Below are 21,468 nucleotides of genomic sequence, written 5' to 3' on the forward strand. Positions count from 1 at the left end.
AAATTATGAACCAATTATAACCCCAACAGAGGCCAACGTTTCTGTTGCTAAATGAGACAGTTGGGCAGTGAATTTTGCGGCCTTTCTTGCTAAGCGAATCACTGCAGTTGTTACCTCAGGAAGATGGCCGTTAAGTGAATCAGGCTTCCCCATTGATTTTGCTTGTCAGAAGGTCGCAAAAGCGGATTGCCCAGGATGCTGCAGCTGTCATAAATAGGACGCAGTTGCCAGAGGTGGGATTCAAATTTCTTAACAACTGGTTGTATGGGCGTGGACTAATTTGTGGGCATGGCTTGGTGGTGATGTCACTGGCTGGGCATGGCTTGTATGCAAATATTATAAATATTTATGTAAATATTGAATTTATTATTAAAAAAGAGCAACTTTTACCTAAAATCAGGCAAAGCAGGCATGCAGATTGAGTTGCTCACAGAATCACAGATTCACTCAGAGATCTATCTTTCTGCCATCGGCTACCTGAGTCTGCACTGAAAAATAGAAGCTTCAGTCCTAAGGAAGGTTCAGCTCTGCTTTTAGATTATCTAGAAAGCAAGAAATCGGATGATTTCCTGCTTTCTAGCTAATCTAAATCTCCTGGCACAGCAGAACAGCTGATGGTCAGGGGAAAAATAACAACTTACCACATGCAGGCAAGTTTGATGGCGCACATGCCAGGTAAGGAATGAGTGGGCGGGGAGGGGAGGGGCCAGCCAGTGGCGCAATTTGCTGGTTCTTTGAACTGAGCAGAATTGTAACAACTGGTTCTATAGAACTATAGATTCTACCAGGTAGAATCCCACCCCTGGCAGTTGCCCCAGTGTCTGGATTTTGATCATGTGACCATGGGGATGCGGCAACAGTCATAAGTGTGAAAAAAAGTCATAAGCCAATCTTTTCAGTGCCACTGTAACTCCTTAACAGTTTGCTTAACGATTGTTTGAAGTTACAGGGGCACATGAAAAAAGTGACTTACGACCGTTTTTCACAGTTACAACCTGGCAATATCCCCATGACTATGTGATCAAAATTCAGACTCTTGCCCATTGGTTCATACTTATAACTGTTACTTAACAACCGGGTTACTAAATTAAACTATTATCTGCACTGATTCACTTAACAAGTTGAGCAGGAAATGACATAAAACGAGGGGGGAAAAAAACCTCACTTAACAAAGGTCTCCCTTCATAACAGAAATGTTGGGTTTGTTAGGGATAACATTGTTTACCCTAACTGGTTTGGGTAAAAAATAATAAACACACATTTACCTGTCTTCCTATCTGACTTCGCTGTACATTCTGTTTAGTTTGTTTTCCTTAACACCCGTTGGGGAATCCAGGCTTAAGAGGGTTCAATTGTGGTCATAAGTCGAGGACTACCTGTATAAGACTGTAATCAAGTGGCTTGTCAACTCATAAAATATTTCTATGGTCTTTTTAGAGTTGCCAACAGAAAGGGAGGAGGGAGCAGTGCGACAGCTTGCAAACCGAAAGGGCATTCCATAAGTGTTTTCAAACTAACTAACAAAGTAACTAGGTGACCGAAGTTTCTGCCGTGCAAAATCCTAACTGGAGAGCATGATTGATGACTCTTGGCTATGGATGTGTCCCATTGGAGAATATGAATTACGATACACCCAGGGGGTGGGGGAAACCAGGATCAAAGGTGACAATAAATTATGTATCTCAGAGTTGGCTACACCCAGGTAGTGCCGGACATATTAACTCCCAATAAATTGTTTTGAATTTTTGGAAGTTTGGCTCGAGACTCCTGATTTAAATGGGGTATCATGCCCCTGTTAGAATCTGACTCCGAGGGAGAGGAGGAAAAGCCGACAGGGAGTAGAAGTGTGGTTCCAGAGGTTGCGGTGGAAACTGGGGAAGGGCACAGGCCAGCTGGGCATTCAGAGGAAGACCCAGGCCCGTCCCCTCTTTATCTTCAGGTACACAGAGAGGAGCATATAAGGAAGAAGCGTGAATGGCGTGGTCTATGGGGGAGGAAAGGGCCTTAATCCCCTTCGTGGGCTGCAGCTGTGAGGACTGTTTAAAAGGACAAACTGCACATGGGTCAGTGCTGGAAGCAAAGCGTGAAAATATTTCTGATCTGTCAGTTCTTATCTGAGTTCTGGCATCCTTCCCAGTATGTGTATTTCGATATCTGCGGACGTCTGCAAGCCCTTATCCTGCCTTGTCTCATTAATTCTTCAGTGTGGTTTGGGTTGTTTTTTTCTATTTACATTTATATGTATTTTGAGTTTGAACGGAAGTTTCTCCAGTTGAAGGAATTAAAGGGACTTCACCTGTTTTTGTGACTTTGTTGCTTTTGTATCCCACCCTGGGTCATCACACGGGGTTAAGTGTCAGAATCCTGACATGGCCATTAATTAAACACGAAACAAAAATCCAATCACAATGACCATGATGATGATAATAACAATGCATGAAAATCAATCAGACAAGAGAACAAGAAAAAGGAAAAAAAAGGAATTCAAATGTGGATACCTGGGAGCAAAAGGATATTTCTTTAAAGCTTTTCTCAATAACTACTTTTTTGGTTTCGGGACTTATGATGTAAACTTCAGACTGCCCAATCTGAAAACAATAAAAAAACAATATCAATAATGCAGCCACAGTATTATTCCCATTATTGTGCTCAGCATTTTTAAGTCGGTACGCCTGAAGCATTCTGCATTAATATGGATGCAAGGAAGGAAGATTTTTATACACTCTTTAATGCAGTATTGAAAAAAAAAATCGAATTTTCCAATGTCAAAACATTGATGAAGCCGATGAAACAAATGCCGCCTGATCATGTTTGGGAAGGATAAAAAAAAAATGAGGCTTGCCAATTTTGTCCTCTCTGCATTGGCGTGTATAAGTACGCAAAGAAGACCGTTGGCATTGTGACTTTGCAAAACTGCAGTGGAGTTATTTCCCTTAAGCTCAGCCTCTAAATTTCCCCCCCATCTTGACATGGTTTCCTGAAGCAAACTTAATCTTAAATAGTTTGAAGGATTAGCAGACTAGACATCCGGTTAATATAAATTAACGCTTTGGTGCAAAAACTCAACGTTACCAGGGAGGTTTTAGCTATTATGCAAACTGCTTTAAGGGCATATAAAGTGAATGGAAAAAACAGACACCTGTTGGAAATAACACAATTGTACAGGTATCCATATTCCAGGCTGCGATTTTGGACAGCAACTTTTTGAGCCACGTGTTGCTAGGCAACTGTAGATGTCAGTAGTCTGAAGCAAGCAGGCTCGGAGACATTACCTCATAATCTGTGAAGCATTTTTTAATGGGCTAGTTTTACTCTCTGCCGCTTCATTTTATTTGGAAACTCTGCATCGGGGTTACATGTGTTAAAGCTTGCAGGCAATTGCACACTGGGCTGAGTTGTGACAAAGCTCTGAAGGGCCCATTAAGTGGGAACTGCTCTCTAGAGCAAAGAGCTTGTATGTGATGGAACTAGTAAGTAATTTAATGCTCTACTGTGTTTTCCCAAAAATAAGACCCTGCCTTATAATTTTTTTTTAAAACCAAAAACGTCACCAGGTCTTATTTTCAGGGGAGCCATCCACTGACTAACCTCACTTGCATCGTCACCCCAGGCCTCCTTTTTGCTATCAGAAGCCTTCTGGAACAACTTCTTCTGCGGCCGGATCAATCCAGAGCTTTGTTATCAGCTCCAGAGGCCTTCAGGAAAGCCTTGCCGGCTGCAGAAGAAATGGGCCAGCGAGGCAGGTGTCGGGGTGTGCGAGGCCTGGCTACAACTGTCCAAAGGTAAGTAGTAGGGCAGCTCCACCCCACTATCCCCACCCTAGCTTAATTTTTACCCGTCCACTCTGGAGTGGGTGGGATCTTAATTAGGGCTTATTTTGGGGGTAGGGCTTATATTGGGCACACGTGTCAAAATCAAGCTAGGACTTACTTTCAGGGTAGGTTGTATTTTTGGGGAAACAGGGTATTGTAGAATCAGGGTGTTCTCTGAGCTTGGTTATCTTCTTGCAGACGTTTCATTACCAAGCTAGGTAACATCATCAGCGCCACCAAGAAAACCACCAAGATCAGAGAGCACCAAGGACCGCCTCAGTTCAACCCTGAGCTGGAAATAAAAATAAAAAAAATAACATTTCCCGAATGGATTCTATCACAAACTAGAACAATTGAATACCATACCATATAAAGCATACCATATAAATCTGTAACCTCAAAAGCATCAACACTGACAACAGTCCCCACATTTAAAACACGGCTTTGGCAGCCAAGATGGTATAATGGAATGAAAAGATCTGGGTGAATTGCAAGATTACATGGACCTTTTGGGGAGGGATGCTCTATTTGATAGGATTCTAACTCAAGATCCTCTCCCATCCTAGTTATCTGACATATTTCATCACTGACTCTTAGAAGAGGTGATTAGATTGGTACAAAGCAACAGAAAACAACTTAGGAGTTTGTGCAGGAGAACCATCATCAAGCATAACCATTGCTGGAATTGGGTATGTCTGGTTTAATGAAAAGAAGGACCAGGTGTGACATGATAGCAGTCTTCCAATATCTCAGGGGCTTCCCCAAAGAAGAGGGAGTCAAGCTGTTCTCCAAAGCACCTGAAGGCAGGACAAGAAGCAACGAGTGGAAACTAAGCAAGAAGAGAAGCAACCTAGAATTAAGAAATTTCCTGACAATGAGAAGAATTAACCAGTGGAGCAACTTGCCTCTAGAAGTTGTGGGTGCTCCAACCTTGGAAGTTGTTAAGAAGAGATTGGACAACCATTTGTCTGAAATGGTGGAGGTTTTTCCTGCCTGAGGAGGGATTGGACTAGAAGACTTCAAAGGTCCCTTCCAACTCTGTCATTCTATTCTATTCTTCTAAAATCAAGGCCTCCTTATTTGACCCAACATGGTTGATTCCTCATAAGTAGGGACAGTTGCCAGTTGCCCAATAAAGAAGGAAGTGTAAGGTCAGAAGTGTTTTCTCTTTGTTACACCATAACCCATTTCCTTAAACTGAAAAAAAAAATGATACATCCATTCCAGGAAGCCATGGTAGTTACAAAGCTTCATACTTAAGGTCAGCATGACCTCCATTTAATCTTCTAGAGAAGACCCTCCTTCTAGGTAATGAAATTTCCCTGGAATCTACTAGGATCGATCCCCCAGTAAGCATGCACTGAATCTCTTTTTACATCCCAGAGAAGAAAACAGTAGCTTCGTGTGGGAAAAACACGAAAGGAGAAACGTTGCTAAGTTGAGCCAATGTGAATCCTCCCCCAGGTGGAATCGTAGAATGATAGAATGCTTGGAGGTCTTCTACTCCAACCTCCTGCTCGAGGTAAGGGTCTTTATGCCATCCGGGACAAACGTGTTCTGACCCAGGCTTCCCAAAAGTACGAAGCTGACTCCTCGTCCTGATAAAACTCCCTTTTATTTAGGTTAAAGGGAATTCCTCTCCAGCAAAGTCCTGGCCCACAGTCTTTCAAGAGATTTCATAACCACAGACCTTTATCAGGCTTGGAGAGCTGCCAGGCCGATATCTTTCAAACGCCACTCTGTAGCAGACAATACTTGGCAAGAAGTAGGAACAGATCTTCACCCTCGTGAATTGAACTAATTGTCTCCTGTCAACACCACTCCCCTTTCGCTCCTCTTTATTCCCTATGGGAGGGGCCATTCACCATCCACCTGTTCCTTAGCTGTTCCCTTCTTCCGCCAGCTCTGCACATGCGCACACTGGGATCAGCTCCAGCTGTTCTTCTGCCCCACTGATCTCCAACTCCAAAGGCAGCTGTTAACTGTCAGACGGCCTTGGCCCCATCTCTGCCTCCAATGCAGAGCACTTGTCTGAGCCTTCCCCAGACTCCAGGACTGGCCCATGATCCTCCCCAACCTCCTCACTGTCTGAATCTGCTGCCAGCTCTGCTGGCTGCTGGTGGACCACAACAAAATGGTTGTCCAATCTTTCCTTGATTTCCATTGATTAATTGTTCTCACTGCCAGAAAATTCCTCCTTCACTCCAGATTGGATCTCTTCTTCTGAGGAGCTTCCACCTGTTACTTCTCGTCCTTTCCTAGGCTGCTATGGGAAGTAAATTGATGCCCTCTTCCCTGTCCTTCAAGGATTGGAAGACCCTACCATACTAAGCCTTCTCCTTCTTTGGCTAAACATAACTAGTTCTATCTATATACTGTATATTTCATCTACACCAACTATATAGATGGTATATATGCCTCCGCCTCCTTGTTCTCTGCTCTACCCATTGACCTTACTTTCTTGGTAATCATACTGATATTCTTGTTATGTTTCTTTTCATTGTTTCTTTTATTAGTTTTTCACACTCTTTTCATTGCTTCATTTTTATTGAGGTGGTGCTCTCTGTTTTCTTGCAGATGTTTCATTATCCCAACTGGTCAGGTATAGCACTGATGATGTTACCTAGTTGATTGCCTCCTTTCCTTCTGTTACCTTTCCTTTCCTTCCCTTTTGTTTCCTTCCCTTCCCTTTTATTTCCTTCCCTTCCCTTCCATTACTTTTCCTTCCCTTCCCTTCCCCTTTCATTTCTTTCCCTTCCCTTCCATTACCTCTCCTTCCCTTCCCTTCCCCTCCTTTCCACGATTTCATGAATTTGCAAAGAACAAAGAAAATTGTCAGTGCAGACAAAAATGGAAAGGAAACCAGACAATGGAAGACTATCTGGGTTTATTTGCTTGCGTGAAAAGCGCAGAAAGATTGTGAGAATCCGGGAAAGGAATGGCACAGAGGGCAGCAGGCGAATTAGCAGTTAATTTATTTGAGAAACAGCTACTCAACTTAGCCTGGGAAAAACTTCCTGAGAAATTACTTGAAATGACACACATGGACTCTGCCTTCATTAATTCACTCTAAAAAAAGACTGGAAAACTCCTCCTGAAATCTCCAAGATTAGGCAGCTAGCCCAGACTACAAGTTACAGGCCACCGTCCCAACGGATGATGGGTTGAATTCGACTGCAAGGAGGATGGCAAGATGTGGGCCTTTTTGATTCTAAACCGCCTCCAGAATTACTCCCTTCTCAATTATCTGCAGCATTTCAGTGACTAGCAATACAATAACTAAGCAAGAAGAAGGCTAAGCAAACAAAATTAGGGTGTTTTTTTTTACCGTGAACAACATAATCCGGTTCCCAGCAATATCTGTCGGCTGTACATTTTGTCCCTGGATAAACTGACTTTTTAAGTTGAGAGAAACAACATCATCTTCATCCAAGGATCGGGCCAGGCTGTGGCTCTTCAGGCTCCAGCTCTGCACATCCCTTTTCAACGCAAAAGAAGGGAGGCCGGGCTGAGAGTAAGACTTCCTCAAGGGCTTCGCGGTCTCTTCTTCGCTCGCCGAAGATTGGAAGACGGAGCGGAATTTGTCACTTAGGGAAAAGCCACTGGAGTGATCGGCGCTGTCATTTTGACGGGGCAGGTCCAGGTTTTTGGTATCACTCACATCGTTGAATTTCTCGATGCATTCATCGATGAAGGCCGGAGGGGCGTTTTTGTGTGCGACCGTCACCCGGCCGCAAAACAGCACCTCAAACTTCTTGCTGAAAGGATCTTCAGGTTGGCTCTGAAAGTCTTCCTGACGAGAGATCTTCCCTGCTTGTCTGATGGTGCTGATAATCTCAGGCACCTGCAAAAAAATATATATATATATAGATACAGAATATAAAATAAAGATAAAATATATGCTTGTTTTCAGAGAGGAGGAAAACAGGAACAAAAAAACACAGCAGAAAGCGAGAGGGAAGAGTGTCAGAATTGCAATTCTTGGGAAATAAAACAAATTAAAATGGTCCATGAGGGCGAACCTATGGCATGTGTGCCACAGGCGGCATGCAGACCAATTTGCGTGGGCACACTAGCCCCAGCCAAACTTACTTGCACTGCGCATGCGTGTGCCTCATAGCTGATTTTCGGCCCGTTTGGGGCCTTTATCGCCCTCCCGGAGGCTCGAGGGAAGCCTCTGCAGCCTTGGGAGGCCGAAAAATGGGCCCGTTTCGGCACTTCCAGTATTTCCAGAAATACCGGAAGTGTTGAAACCAGAAGTGCTGAAATTGGAAGTGCCAAAACGGGCCCATTTTTTGGCTTCCAAAGGCTGCAGAGGCTTCCCTCAAGCCCCCAAGAGGGCGAAAAAGGCCTCAAATGGGCCAAAAATCAGCTAGGAGGCGCGCGCATGCACATTGCAGGTAAGGGGGTGGGGGGGTTTGCACATGCATGCGCAGGGGCGGCGGGGTGCATTGCATCGTGGTTGCTGGCCCGTGCGCTATCGTGCACACGTGCGCTTTCAGCACATCACAACAAAAAGGCTTGCCATCACTGGTCTAGATGAATATATAAAGTAGTAAGATTGTTAAAAAATAAGATATATTAAATAATAGTTATAAGAAAATGTTATTATTGTTACATTGATAAGAAAAGTATTAAATATAATTGTAAGCACAAGATATATGTACCCAGTCGACACATGGTTGAAATAAAATGGAATTATTGTAAAATATAAAATAATTTTTTTTTTCGAAAAAAAAGGATTGCAATTCTTGACTTTGATTTGTCCTCCTGGAACAGCAAACCGAACTCCTGGACTTATGACCACAATTGAGCCCAAAGCTTCTGCTGCTAAAGGAAGACAGTTGTTCTGTGAATTTCCCTCTTTCTTGCCTCAGTTGTTAAGCGAATCACTTCAGTTCTTAAGTTAGCCACACGGTTCTTAAGTGAATCGGGCTTCCCCATTGACTCTGCTTGTCAGAAGGTTGTAAAAGGACATCATGTGACCCCTGGGACATTGCAAACCGTCAAAAATACGAGTCACTTGCCAAGTGTGTGAATTTGGATCCCATGTCCAATGGGAAGGCTGCAATGGTCGTAAGTGTGAAAAATGAGTCACTTTTTTCAGTGCTGTTGTAACTTTGAACGCTCATTAAATGAACCGTTGTAAGTCGAGGACCGCCTGTACTTTTCATGCCAAGTGTTTCATGCATTCAAAGAAGGAAAAATGGCCGTGTAGCATTTGTCCATTTAGGGTTGACATTTGTTTCTTTTCTGATAATACAAGTAGTTCTCAATTTACAATGGTGTGATGACCCAGGGCATGGCACAAAGGCAACACAGCCAGAGAATAAATATAAGTTACTTTATTAGCTCCAACTTTGCCCCCAACATCCCGGTTACTCTCTGGTCTGGAGAAAAACTCACCCACGAACCTGCAACAGCCTTTGGCTGCAGATACTTCAGTCCAAACCTTGTAAATAGAAAACTTCAAAACATAAATCTGACAAGGCAAAATAATCTGTCAGAACAAGATAAGGAGTTCCAGAAGTGAACACAGCAATAAATCAAACCAGTTGGGAGGATGCCAGGAACTCAGATAACAGCAGCCAACACTAGGTGAACTCAGTGTTTGTTCCTGACAACCACCCCTCCCATCTGTCTTTCCTTTAAACTCCCTCCCCAGGTGTGCCATGTGAAGGGAATCAGGGCCCTTTCCTCCCCCATAAGCCATGCAACCCACATTGCTTTCTTCTCTGTTCTTCCCTGCGTGCCCTAGGATGAAGAAGGGCGTGGACCTGGGTCTTCCTCTGAACCCCCTCTCCCTCGTTCTAACTCTCCCCTGCTCTGCCCAGCCTGACTTTGCCCTTCCCCAGTTTCCTCTACAGCCAATGGAGCCACTCTCCTGCTCCCTGATGGCTGTTCATCTTCTTCCCCCTCAGATTCAGACTCCGATGGGGGCACGACAAATGGTTTGTTTAGTGAAAATGAGTTTGTAGTTAACAATGGCCCTGAAAAAAATGACTTATGACCATTTTTCACACTTACAACCATCTTTCACACTTACGACCGTTGCAGCATCCCCATCATCATGGGATCCAAATCTGGATGCTTGACCACGGGTTCCAATTTATGACTGTTGCAGTGTTCCTGGGGTCGCGTCCAAGCAAAGTCAGTAAGGAAGCCTGATTCATTTAACAACCACGTTCCTCGTGGAACAACTGCAGTGATTCATTCAGCAACCATGGTACAAAAGGTTGCAAAACGGGCAAGCTTCACTTCACAGCTGTCTTGCTTAGCAACAGCAATTTTGTGCTCAACTGTGGTTGTAAGGCGAGGACACCCTGTTCATAGGACAGGATTGTGAAGGGATAAAGAGAGAAGAAGGCATGAAAATAAACTCCTTCTGGAGAAAGGGAAACAAATCTGATTTTTGCATGCCTCTTGATCCACACTGGGGAGGGGAAGGAGCTGCAAATAATAATATGGAGAAAGGAACCTAATAAGGTCATTTTATGGCTAACAGACATATTTCAGTAGAATTACTCAGAGGATCACCATAAGGGAAAGTACAATGACCTAAGAATGAAACAGGAAGAATTACCTCATTCTCAGAGTATAGTCTGTGGCTCAATTAGCCAACGTGGAGTTGAACTTTAAACGATTCACTTTTTTGAAAGTACTTTTTGAAAAGTAGAAGAAAACTTGTAATCTGTTATCTGGAAAGGCTTTCATATGACAAGCCACTATAGGGGTTACCAAAATGTGATTGTCTTCGTTTGCTTGTTTGACCAGCTATTTAGTAACAGTACATCTATATCTACCGGTTCTCATATATCAGTCTCTCATTTGTTGCCAAAAATGCTAGCCATCTCTGTTTATAATTCCATGTATCTTTGGGGGGCTTGGATGTTACTTAGCATTGGTGGGCCATCCCATCATCAAAAGTATTATCTAAGCCCATTCACCCATCTATCTGTTTCTATAGGCTTAATCTGGGGAGGATCTAATTCTATCATCCTATAAAACATGCTGCTATCACTCTATTGTTGGAGACGTTATATCATCTCTCATCCGCTATTATCTCTGTTTATAATTATGTATCATTTGTCTACCTATCATCCATCCATCATCTATTATCTATCTATCTATCTATCTATCTATCTATCTATCTATCTATCTATCTATCTATCTATCTATGTCTCTGTCACTCTATCTCTCTATCATATCTCTCTCTCTCTCTCTTATCTATCATCTCTCTCTATCATCTATCATCTCTATCTATCTATCTATCTATCTATCTATCTATCTATCTACATATCATCTGTCTGTCCATCCGTCCATCCATCCATCCCTCTCTTTCCCTGTCTCTATCAATCATCTACTTGTCTATTATGTATCATTACATATCATCTGTCTGTCATCCATCTCCCACCCTCCCTCCCCCGCTCTCTAAACCATCTATCTGTCTATCATTATGTATCATTACGTAACATCTGTCTGTCCTACCTACCTACCTACCTACCTGTCCTATCTCGATCAACCAGCTTTCTTTACAACCCTTTAATATTCAGCTCCTAATTATTTCTCCTACAGTCTTCAATTAATCTCTCACACCTCAGTTGTCATTCCTCATAGTACATACAGACCAGAACTTAAAACAATCACCAGTTAATTCTTCCATAATCAAATGTGATGGATTATTTTAAAATAGGAAGTAAGAAGACTGGGGATATTATTATTTCTGGAAATACACGGGGGGTTGTATTGTAAATTAACTTTCCAAATCCTCTTGAGAGCTTTATTTTACTGAGAGATACATACTAGATACAAAGTGTATAGACTTTAGGAAGGATTTCATATGGGAGAAATCAAATCTATTAGCTTCTTCTATCTTGTCTATATTTTGCAAAATTTTGTAACCCTACGGCTGAGAGTTTTTCATCTTATTTTATGATCCACAGGACGTATGCTTCAACATCACTCTAAGGGAACTTTTTAAACATCCCCCTATTCAAAATGTTTAATTCCTTTCCCTGATCTGTTCCCACCACAAAGATCAGACCTGTGAAGAATTATTTATGAGTTCTTACTCTGAAAGTGACGTAAATTTATCGGGACCTCCGTAAATAATTTGATGTGAACTTTGAGAAAAAAAAATACTGCAATTCTGCACCCTTGTAGGTAATACAAGCCATTTCTCCCAAGGCTCCCATTTCGTTTCTATAAACCAGGAAAGCCGGCAAAAGTAGAAGCCTTACCACAACAACGCCAATTCAAAGTACTGACATTTCTATACCTACGGTTAATTAAAAGACAGGGTCCGAGAAGCGGCTCAGAAGTTCTTGTCCCAAGCCCTGAGAGATCCCTCAATATTAGGCTACATCATTCAGCTGGAGTGCTGACAGATCAAAACACAGCAAGTAAAGACAATTGTATGGCAACAAGAGTGTTTTGACCTAGGCCTCACAAAATCACGGAACAAACTCCTTGTCCTGACAAAACCCCTTTTTTTATTAGGGTAATGTGAATTCCTCTCATTCACATCCAGCAAAGTTCCGGCAAACAGTCTTTCAAGAGTGAATTACAACCACAGACCTTATCAGGCTGGGAGAGCTGCCAGGCCGATAGCTTCCAAGCACAAATACTTGGCATGGAGTCTCTGAGAGTCATGAACGCAGATAAACAAATCTTCACACTAATTAAACGAACTAATTGTCTCCTGCAAACACCACTCCCCTTTCGCTCCTCTTTATTCCCTATGGGAATATATTTTTTTTACTACCGGTTCTGTGGGTATGGCTTGGTGGGCGTGGCAGGGGAAGGATACTGTAAAATCTCCAGTCAGAGGTGGTATTTGCTGGTTCTCCGAACTACTCAAAATTTCTACTACCAGTTCTCCAGAACTGGTCAGAACCTGCTGAATATCACCTCTGGGCCATTTACTGTTCACTTGTGCCTTTACTCTTGAGTCAATCCTTGTTCCTTAACTGTTCCCTTCTCCTGACAACTGTGTGCATGTGCACATCAGGAACAGGCTCCAACTGTTCTTCTGCCCCACTGATCTCCAACTCCGAAGGCAGCTGATAAGTGTCAGACGGCCCTGGCCCATTTCTGCCTCCTACGCAGAGCACTCATCAGAGCCTTCCTCAGACTCCAGGACTGGTCCATGTTCCTCCCCAACCTCCTCACTGTCCGAATCTACTGCCAGCTCTGTTGGCTGCTGATGGGCCATAACAAACAGAAAGCCTTCCAATACAAATAAAATGGCTCAGGTGACCCTGTTCCTTGACCATGCAGGCTGAAAGATCCAAACAATTACATTTGCTTTTCCATGGCAAATTTCTTCCTTGACTGCTCTTCAAGAACATCCATCAAAAGTTCAAAAGAAGTCAACCTGTTGGCAACTCTATAACCGAGGCCTTCTCTCTCTCTTTTTGTAACACGGGTTGTGCAGCACACATGAAAAAGCACAATGGAACTTCAACTGCAAATGTCTCTAGTAACTACCTGGTTTCCCTGAAAATACAACCTACCTGAAAGTAAGTCCTGCCTTACTTTCCCAATATAAGCCCTACCCCCAAAATAAGCCCTAATTAAGATCCCACCCACTCCAGAGTGGACAGGTAAAAATTAAGCTAGGGTGGGAATGGGGGGGTGGAGCTGCCCTACTACTTACCTTTGGACAGTTGTAACCAGGCCTCACACACCCCAACACCTGCCTGGCTGGCCCATTTCTTCTGCAGCCGGCAAGGCTGTCAAAGCTTTCCTGAAGGCCTCTGGAGCTGATAACAAAGCTCTGGATCGATCCAGAGCTCTGTTATCGGCTGCAGAGGCCTTCAGGAAAGCCTTGCTGGCTGCATAAGAAGTTCCTGAAGGCCTGTGACAGCAAAAAGGAGGCCGGGAGCGACGCATGCAAGTGAGGTTAGTCAGTGGATGACATCCCCCGAAAATAAGACCTGGTGCCATTTTGGTGGCAAAAAATTATAAGACAGGGTCTTATTTTCAGGGAAAAACGGTACGTTGAAACATTCCTCTTACGTTGAAGCAAAAATACAATTGTTTTTCCAAAGCCAAATCTAGTGGGGTTTTAATCATTTACAGGTGGTCCTCAACTTAACAACAGTTCATTTAGTGACCGTTTCATAGTTACAATGGCACTGAAAAGAGTGACTTTCCACTCCTCTGACCACTGCAGCATCCCCATGGTCACGTGGTTCAAAAGTCAGCCCTTCGGCAGCTGACTCATGTTTATGATGGTTGCACTGTCCTGAGTCAAAGTGCGGGGATCACATTTTGCAATTTTCCAGCGAGCAAAGTCAACAGGGAACCAGGATTCACCCAACAACTTCACACCTGCAGTGATTGACTTAACAATGGTGATGGGAAAAGTCATAAAATGGGGCAAAACTCACTTAACAGGCGTCTCACTCAGCCACAGAAATTTTGGGCTCGATTGTGGTCACAATCAACCAAATGGAACAGAAGTTGCCTTCAGAAGTTGTGGGAGCTTCATCCCTGGAAGCTTTCAAGAAAGAGGCTGGACTGCTTCTTTCTGTCAGGTGTAGGGTCTCCTGCTTGGGTGGTGGGTTGGACTAGATGACCTACAAGGTCCCTTTCGACTCTGCTACTCTAAATCTTCGACTATCTGTATTTTGGGAATGCCATGATTTTTAGTAAACAATAGGAGGGATGACTGCCAAGTGAACAACAAATGATGTTTTTAAAACATTGTTCAACCCTGATTGCTCAGTCTCAAGGCGTTTAAGATGAATTTAGCCCCAGAAAACATGAGGTCTAGAATCTTGCAACATGAACAATTAAGAGAGAGAGAGAGAGAGAGGAAAAAATTCAAAAGATTATATTTTGGTCACTGGCCATCCTTAAGTCGATTAGTAATTTTTAAGAATATGATTTCATTTTTTTTCCATTTTAATGTTTTTGACATAAAGGTTACCCATACCATATTTTGGCTGCTTTTCTTATCTCTTATAAAGTTTTTTAAAAAACAGATTAGTAAAGCCAACCAAAATATTATTATTCCTATTTTCCACTCCTTGGAAAGAACCCTACAATAAAGAACACTACAATAGCCAGCATAAAATTCCTGCCTTTTTCTTACAACAGAATTATGATGATAATAACCATCATTTTATTCTTACTGTACCTAAGTATCAAGAGCTGCACACGAAAAATAAAATATTTATGGTCTTCCTGAAATACCTTTTTGCTGCTAATGGCGGTCTAACATATCACAGGTTTTACCTCCTTGTCATCATAACTGTTAGTTCTCCAGTTACAACAGTTCATTTACTGACCCTTGAAAATTACGATGACAGTGAAAAAAGTGACTTATGACCATTTTTCACACATGACCGTTACCGCTCCCCTATACCCAATCACGTGCTCAAATTTCAGATGCTTGGCAACTTGATTCATATTTATGACATTTGCAATGTCCCTTTTGTGACCTTCTGACAAGCAAAATCAGCGCAGAGAAGCCAAATTCAGTTAACACCTGTGTTACTCATTTAACATTCACTTAACAAGAAAGAAAGATTGTAAAATGAAGCAAAATTCACTTAACAACTGTTTCACTTAGCAACAGGAATTTTGGTCTCAATTATGGACGTGAGTCAAGCAGTGGTGGGATTCAGCTGGTTTGCACCAGTTCAAGAGAACCGATTGTTAACTTTCTGAGAAGTTTGGTGAACTGGTTATTGGAAGAAATCATTAGGGCAGAGAACCAGTTGTGAAATTATTTGAATCCCACCACTGAAGTCAAGAACTACTTATATTCCCAAAGAAAGGACTAATGTATATTGTTGCATTCTGTTGTTGTTGTTGTTGTTGTTGTTGTTGTTATTATTGAATAGAATAAGGAAAAAGAATAGAATAGAGAAGGGAGTAGAATAGAATAAGAATAGAATAAAAGAAAGAAAAAGAATAGAATAGAGAAGGGAGTAGAATAGAATAAGAATAGAATAGAATAAGGAAAAAGAATAGAATAGAGAAGGGAATAGAATAAGAATAGAATAGAATAGAATAGAATAGAATAGAATAGAATAGAGGAATATAGAATAGAATAGAATAGAATAGAATAGAATAGAATAGAATAGAGGAATATAGAATAGAATAGAATAGAATAGAATAGAATAGAATAGAATAGAATAGAATAGAATAGAATAGAATTCTTTATTGGCTAAGTGTGTTTGGACACACAAGGAATTTGTCTTGGTGCAAATGTTCTCAGTGTACATAAAAGAAAAGACACATTCCTCAAGAATCATCAGGTACAATACTTAATAATAGTCATAGGGTAAAATAAGCAATCAACTCATACTAGGAAACAGTCAATATAAATCGTAAGGATACAAGCGACAAAGTTAGTCATACAGTCACTAGTGGGAGGGGAGGGGCGATCAGGAGTGATGAGAAGATTAATAGTAATAGTAGTGCAGACTTTGTAAATAGTTGGACAATGTTGAGGGAATTATTTGTTTAGCAGAGTGATGGTGTTAGGGGAAAAACTGTCCTTGTGTCTAGTTGTTCTGGTGTGCAGTGCTCTAGAATGTCGTTTTGAGGCAAGGAGTTGAAACAGTTTATGTCTGGAATGTGAGGGGTCTGGAGATATTTTCACAGCCCTCTTTTTGACTCGTGCAGTATACAGGTCCTCGATTGAAGGCAGGTTGGTAGTAATTACTTTTTTCTGCAGTCCTAATTATCCTCTGAAGTCTGTGTCTGTCTTATTATTATTATTACTATTATTATTATCATCATCATCATCATCTAAGGATAGGATTCACAAATATTAAAAGGAAGGTAACTCAATAAGTTGAAAACAAAGACATATGAAATTCTATTGAAAATGCAAAGCTTTAGTTATTTGAAAACCATATGTAGATGACTTCCCCATGGGTTTATTTCTTCTTCCCTGAATATAATTTGCTAGAGTAATGGCTATCCTCTATTTATCCTTTTTTTAAAACCATGGTTCCATCTTCCCTTTTAAAAATCAAATTAAGCAGCTATTTCAATAATTCATGTTCCTATTTTCAGTATTTTATTCTATAGTATTTATGTACAATCAGATTGATTCCTCAACGGAGCTATTTTGGTTTCCCTCTTATCCTTTCAATTACAAGCCAGAAACAATAAAAGAAATTGTTCTGCCTTTTTAAAAAAATCTTGGCAACCACTATTAGTCTTTTCAACTGTATACGGGTAGTCCTCAACTTACAACAGTTCATTTAGTGACCATTCAAAGTTAGGGTTAGGATGACCATTTTTCACACTTATGACTGTTGCCGCATCCCCATGGTCACGTGATTTACATTCGGATGTTTGACAACTGACTTACATTTATGACGGTTGTAGTGTCCCAGAGTCATGCGATCATTCTGACAAGCAAAATCAATAGGAAAATTGGATTCACTTAACAACTGTGTTACTAATTTAAGAACTTCATTGATTCGCTTAACAAATGTGGCGAGAAAAATCGTAATATTGCTCAACCAATATCTCACCAAACAAGATACATTTTGGGTTCAGTTGTGGCCTTACTTTGAGGATTACCTGTACATTGTTCGCATGATGCTATGAGATATAGTTGTGCTTTGAGTTGTATCGGAGTCTAAATCGGGAGAAGGCTGACCAATTTAGGACATGGAGATGAGGTGGACTCAAAACCCTCGATGAAATTCCAAAATGGTCCTAAACAAAGTGGAGGAAAAGTCTGGCAGGTCTCCTCTTCATATTCTATCACACTGTTCTGACCCAGGCTTCATAAATCGTAATTAATCACAAACTTGTGTTAAAAGCAAAACCTATTTTATTGCAACGCTGGAAATTGTTTCCATTTCCAGCTGAAACTAATCTTAAACAGTTCCCCAAGATAAGCACACAACTTTCAGTGCTGCCAGAAACAGAAGTATCCAATTAACTATAAAATAAACCAACCGAAGTACAAGAAAAAACCAACCAAAGTACACAGAGCTTCAAAGTTGGCTCAGAACCAATTGAACTACTTTGCTTCCTGCAAAGGTTTTGTCATTTAGGTCTGACTTTTATTCCTTATGGGAGGGGCAATCACCTCCCAGCCTTACTCCTGAGTCAGCCCTTCTGTTTCAGCTGCTCTCGCCTTCTAGCAGCTCTGTGCACACAAACACACTGGGAACAGGCTCCCCTGGGTCCTCTGTTTCACTATTGCCAGACTCTGAAGTCTCCAAAGGCAGCACCCCACTCCCAGATGGCCCTGGCCCCGTGTCTGCATCGGATGCAGGACCCTCATCCAAGTCCTCTCCGGACTCCCTGACTGGTCCTCTTTCTTCCTCACTGTCTGATTCCGCTACCATCTGCACCAGCTGCTGGTGAACCACAACACACACAAGGAGTGTTACAAATGACATGACATTATGAGTGTTACCACAAACGTGGTGCTGCCAGCAAAATATCCATATAATTCAGCGGTGGGATGCTGTGTGTTTGGAGTGCTTGCGCGCAGCGCTGAAAATGGGGCAATAGAAGCTCAGCTGCTCGCCTTCCAAGTCAGCAACAGTAATTAGAACAGTGAGGGGGAAGGAATCAGCTGTGCCACACAATTGAGATGAGCTCCAAAGCAGGAAATAAAAGGACAGGATAGGGCGGGGGCCAGCTGATAGTCGGAACAACCAGTTTAGGCGAACCGGTCCAAACTGGCAGAATCCCACCACGGATATATTTTGAGCACCGTTCCATCCACTTCTATGATGGCACGACACAGCTCACATGGACAAAAGAAAAGCGGGCATTGCCCAAAATTAAAGAAAAACTAAAGTGGGGCCAGATGCAATGCAAGATTGTTGTGGTTGTTCTCATTTAGATATACATCCCACTTCTTCTTCAGAGCTCATGAAGTTATTCTGACCAAGGCTTCCCGGGACTGTAATTAAGCACACGCTTGGTTAAAGAGAATAGCAGTATCAAAATCACCCTGAGTTTTCCTGAGCATGAAAAAGTTTCAAATGCTTCCCCATTCCTGGTTCAGCATCCAAACCATTACACCACACTGCCTTACATTCTGCTTTACCCAAATATTCCTGGGAATTGCCCGGGTCCATTAGACAAATGTTGGCTTTTAATACTGAAATAGTCTTACGTTCCTTGTTGTATTAACTGGTACATTTTAATAATACATTTCGTTCTTTGCTTTTTGGATCCAGAGAAGGTCTATTAAATAGAGATTACCATTTGGGGGGGCAGAGGGAGGGAAACCATTAAAATTGAGATTTTTTTTTAAAAAGGGAGTAGGAATGGAAGGAAACCAGGGTTGTCTGTTTTAAGTACGTCTTACTTAATACTACCATGGCTCTTCATGCCGCAAGATAAATAAAATTGTATTTGATTTTCTGGTAGCTGGAAAATTAAAGGCAAAAATGTTAGATTTTTTTGGAAGCTATACTAATGTACTCTTCTAACAATATATTAGGAAACCGAGCCTGCCTTGTATTGATTTCTGCATGTTTATATATTTAATAACCTTAATCAAGGCAGTACAATAATTTGTTTTTAAAGATTTCCCTGCTATGCAGTCGTTAATCCCTTGTTTTCTCTCATGTATTATGTAAAATTCTAGAGCTGTGGCCAACAAGCTTTTAATACACAGACGTCGTATTTCAACCCCCACCCCACCCCCCGCCAAATGTTATGATCTGAATCTAAGGGCCTGGCATTTCTGAAGGAGTGATTTGGCCGAATCTGTGATGACTCAGGGTGGGATACAAAACAAATACAATCACAGAAAACAGGTGAAACCCCTTTTATTCCTTCCATTTGCTTCCAAGCTCCGAATATCCTTGACCAAAGACAAAAAACTCCCACACAAAAAGTTACAAGAAGGAGGAAAAAAGCAACACAGACTAGGCAAGATAAGGGCAAGAGGATGTCCACAGATAACAGAACACACACTGGGAAGGACACCAAACTCAGAGAGGAACCATAAACTAGAGATATTTCCATGCTTTGTTTCCAGCGTTCGCCTGTACGCATGTCTGTCCTCTTATTCAGTTGTTACAGCTGCAGCCCATAAAGAGGATCAAGGCCCTCTCCTCCCAAGTAGACCACATTTCTCCCTTATCCTCTCCTCCCTGCATGGCCTAGGATGGAGAGGGGATGGGCCTGGGTCTTCCTCTAACTGCTCAGCCGGCCTCTACCCTTCCCCAGCCTCCTCCACAACCTCCGGAGCCACACTTCCATTCCCTGTCAGCTATTCCTCCTCTCCCTCAGAGTCAGTCTCCACCAGGGGTATGACAGAATCCCTGGATATAAATATAAAACCGCTCATCTGTAAAATGGGAAAAATAACTCCCAGTCCTCATTATTGATTCCCAGAGAGCCCTCGTTTTACAACCCTTCATTTAGGGACCATTTCAAGTTACAAGGGATCATGTGATTCCCTTTTGCAACCTTGTGACAAGCAATTGCAGTGATTTGCTTAACAACGGTGGGTCAAATGGAGCCCCCCTTCCTCCCAAAAATAGCTGAACCCAGGTTTTACTGAGCAACAGAAATTTAGGCCCTCAACGGTGGACATAAGTTGGAGGTTTATATATAGATGTGGATTTACCTGTTTTGTTTCAGTGCTGTTAGTTCTCAACAGCTGAAACAGCAAATCTGTTACGTTACAATACGCCTCTCGCTTGGTCCCAAAGGCACAGAAAGATGTAAATGGTGAAATTGGTTTGTGGTAAGACAAAGAGGCAAAAAAATAACTGAACATTGTCCGTTTAAAACTATGTGCTTGCCTTTCACCACAGACAGGCAAGTAAAACAGGCAGAAGGATGGAAATGAGTAAATATTTTCCCTTAAGGTTATAAACGGACATAACCATGAGGACAGAGACAACTTGAGGTGTTAATACCACTTGGTAATGCCTTGGTAAGGCCACCCTTGGAACACTGCGTCCAGGTTTGGTTGCCATGATGTAAAAAAGATGTTGAGACTCTGGAAAGAGTGCAGAGAAGAGCAACAAAGATGGAGGCTAAAACATACGAAGAACGGTTGTCGGAATTGGGTAGGTCTAGCTTAATGAAAAGAAAGACTGGGGATGACATGATAGCACTCATAAAATAGAATAGAATAAGAATAGAATAGGATAGGATAGGATAGGATAGGATAGGATAGAATAGAATAGAATAGAATAGAATAAGAATAAGAATAAGAATAAGAATAAGAATAGGAATAAGAATAAGAATAAGAATAAGAATAAGAATAAGAATAGAATAGAATAGAATAAGAATAAGAATAAGAATAAGAATAAGAATAAGAATAGAATAGAATAGAATAGAATAGAATAGAATAGAATAGAAAAATGAATGGACTGGACTGGACTGGACCAGACTAGACTAGGAGTTGGAAGGGACCTTGGAGGTCTTCTAGTCCAACCCCTTGCTTAGGCAGGAAACCCTACACCACTTCAGACAAATGGTTGTACAACATCTTTTTAAAAAATTCCAGCGTTGGAGCATTCACAACTTCTGGAGGCAAGTTGTTCCACTGATTAATTGTTCTGTCAGGACATTCCTCCTTAATTCTAAGTTGCTTCTCTCCTTGATTAGTTTCCACCCATTGCTTCTTGTCCTGCCCTCAGGTGCTTTGGAGAATAGCTTGACTCCCTCTTCTTTGGGGCAGCCCCTGGGA

The 21,468-nt window shown here is 41.8% G+C and overlaps 1 protein-coding gene across 7 annotated transcripts in view; it reads right to left on the reverse strand.

Moving 5' to 3' along the window:
- The window catches only part of TBC1D1 (TBC1 domain family member 1), a 96,563-nt gene that overhangs the window by 38,676 nt on the left and 36,419 nt on the right, over positions 1–21,468 (reverse strand). For all 7 annotated transcript variants that reach the window (XM_087965830.1, XM_087965831.1, XM_087965828.1 and 4 more), the window contains 2 exons: positions 7,141–7,656; positions 2,499–2,588 (listed from right to left, as the gene is read on the reverse strand). In XM_087965830.1, the coding sequence (XP_087821956.1) occupies positions 2,499–2,588; positions 7,141–7,656 (606 nt within the window). The remainder of the gene's footprint in view (positions 1–2,498; positions 2,589–7,140; positions 7,657–21,468) is intronic.

This window comes from Notechis scutatus, chromosome 4 (genome assembly GCF_049901735.1).
Source record: "Notechis scutatus isolate UNSWTSFEM ecotype Mainland chromosome 4, rNotScu1.2, whole genome shotgun sequence".
Lineage (NCBI taxonomy): Eukaryota > Metazoa > Chordata > Lepidosauria > Squamata > Elapidae > Notechis > Notechis scutatus.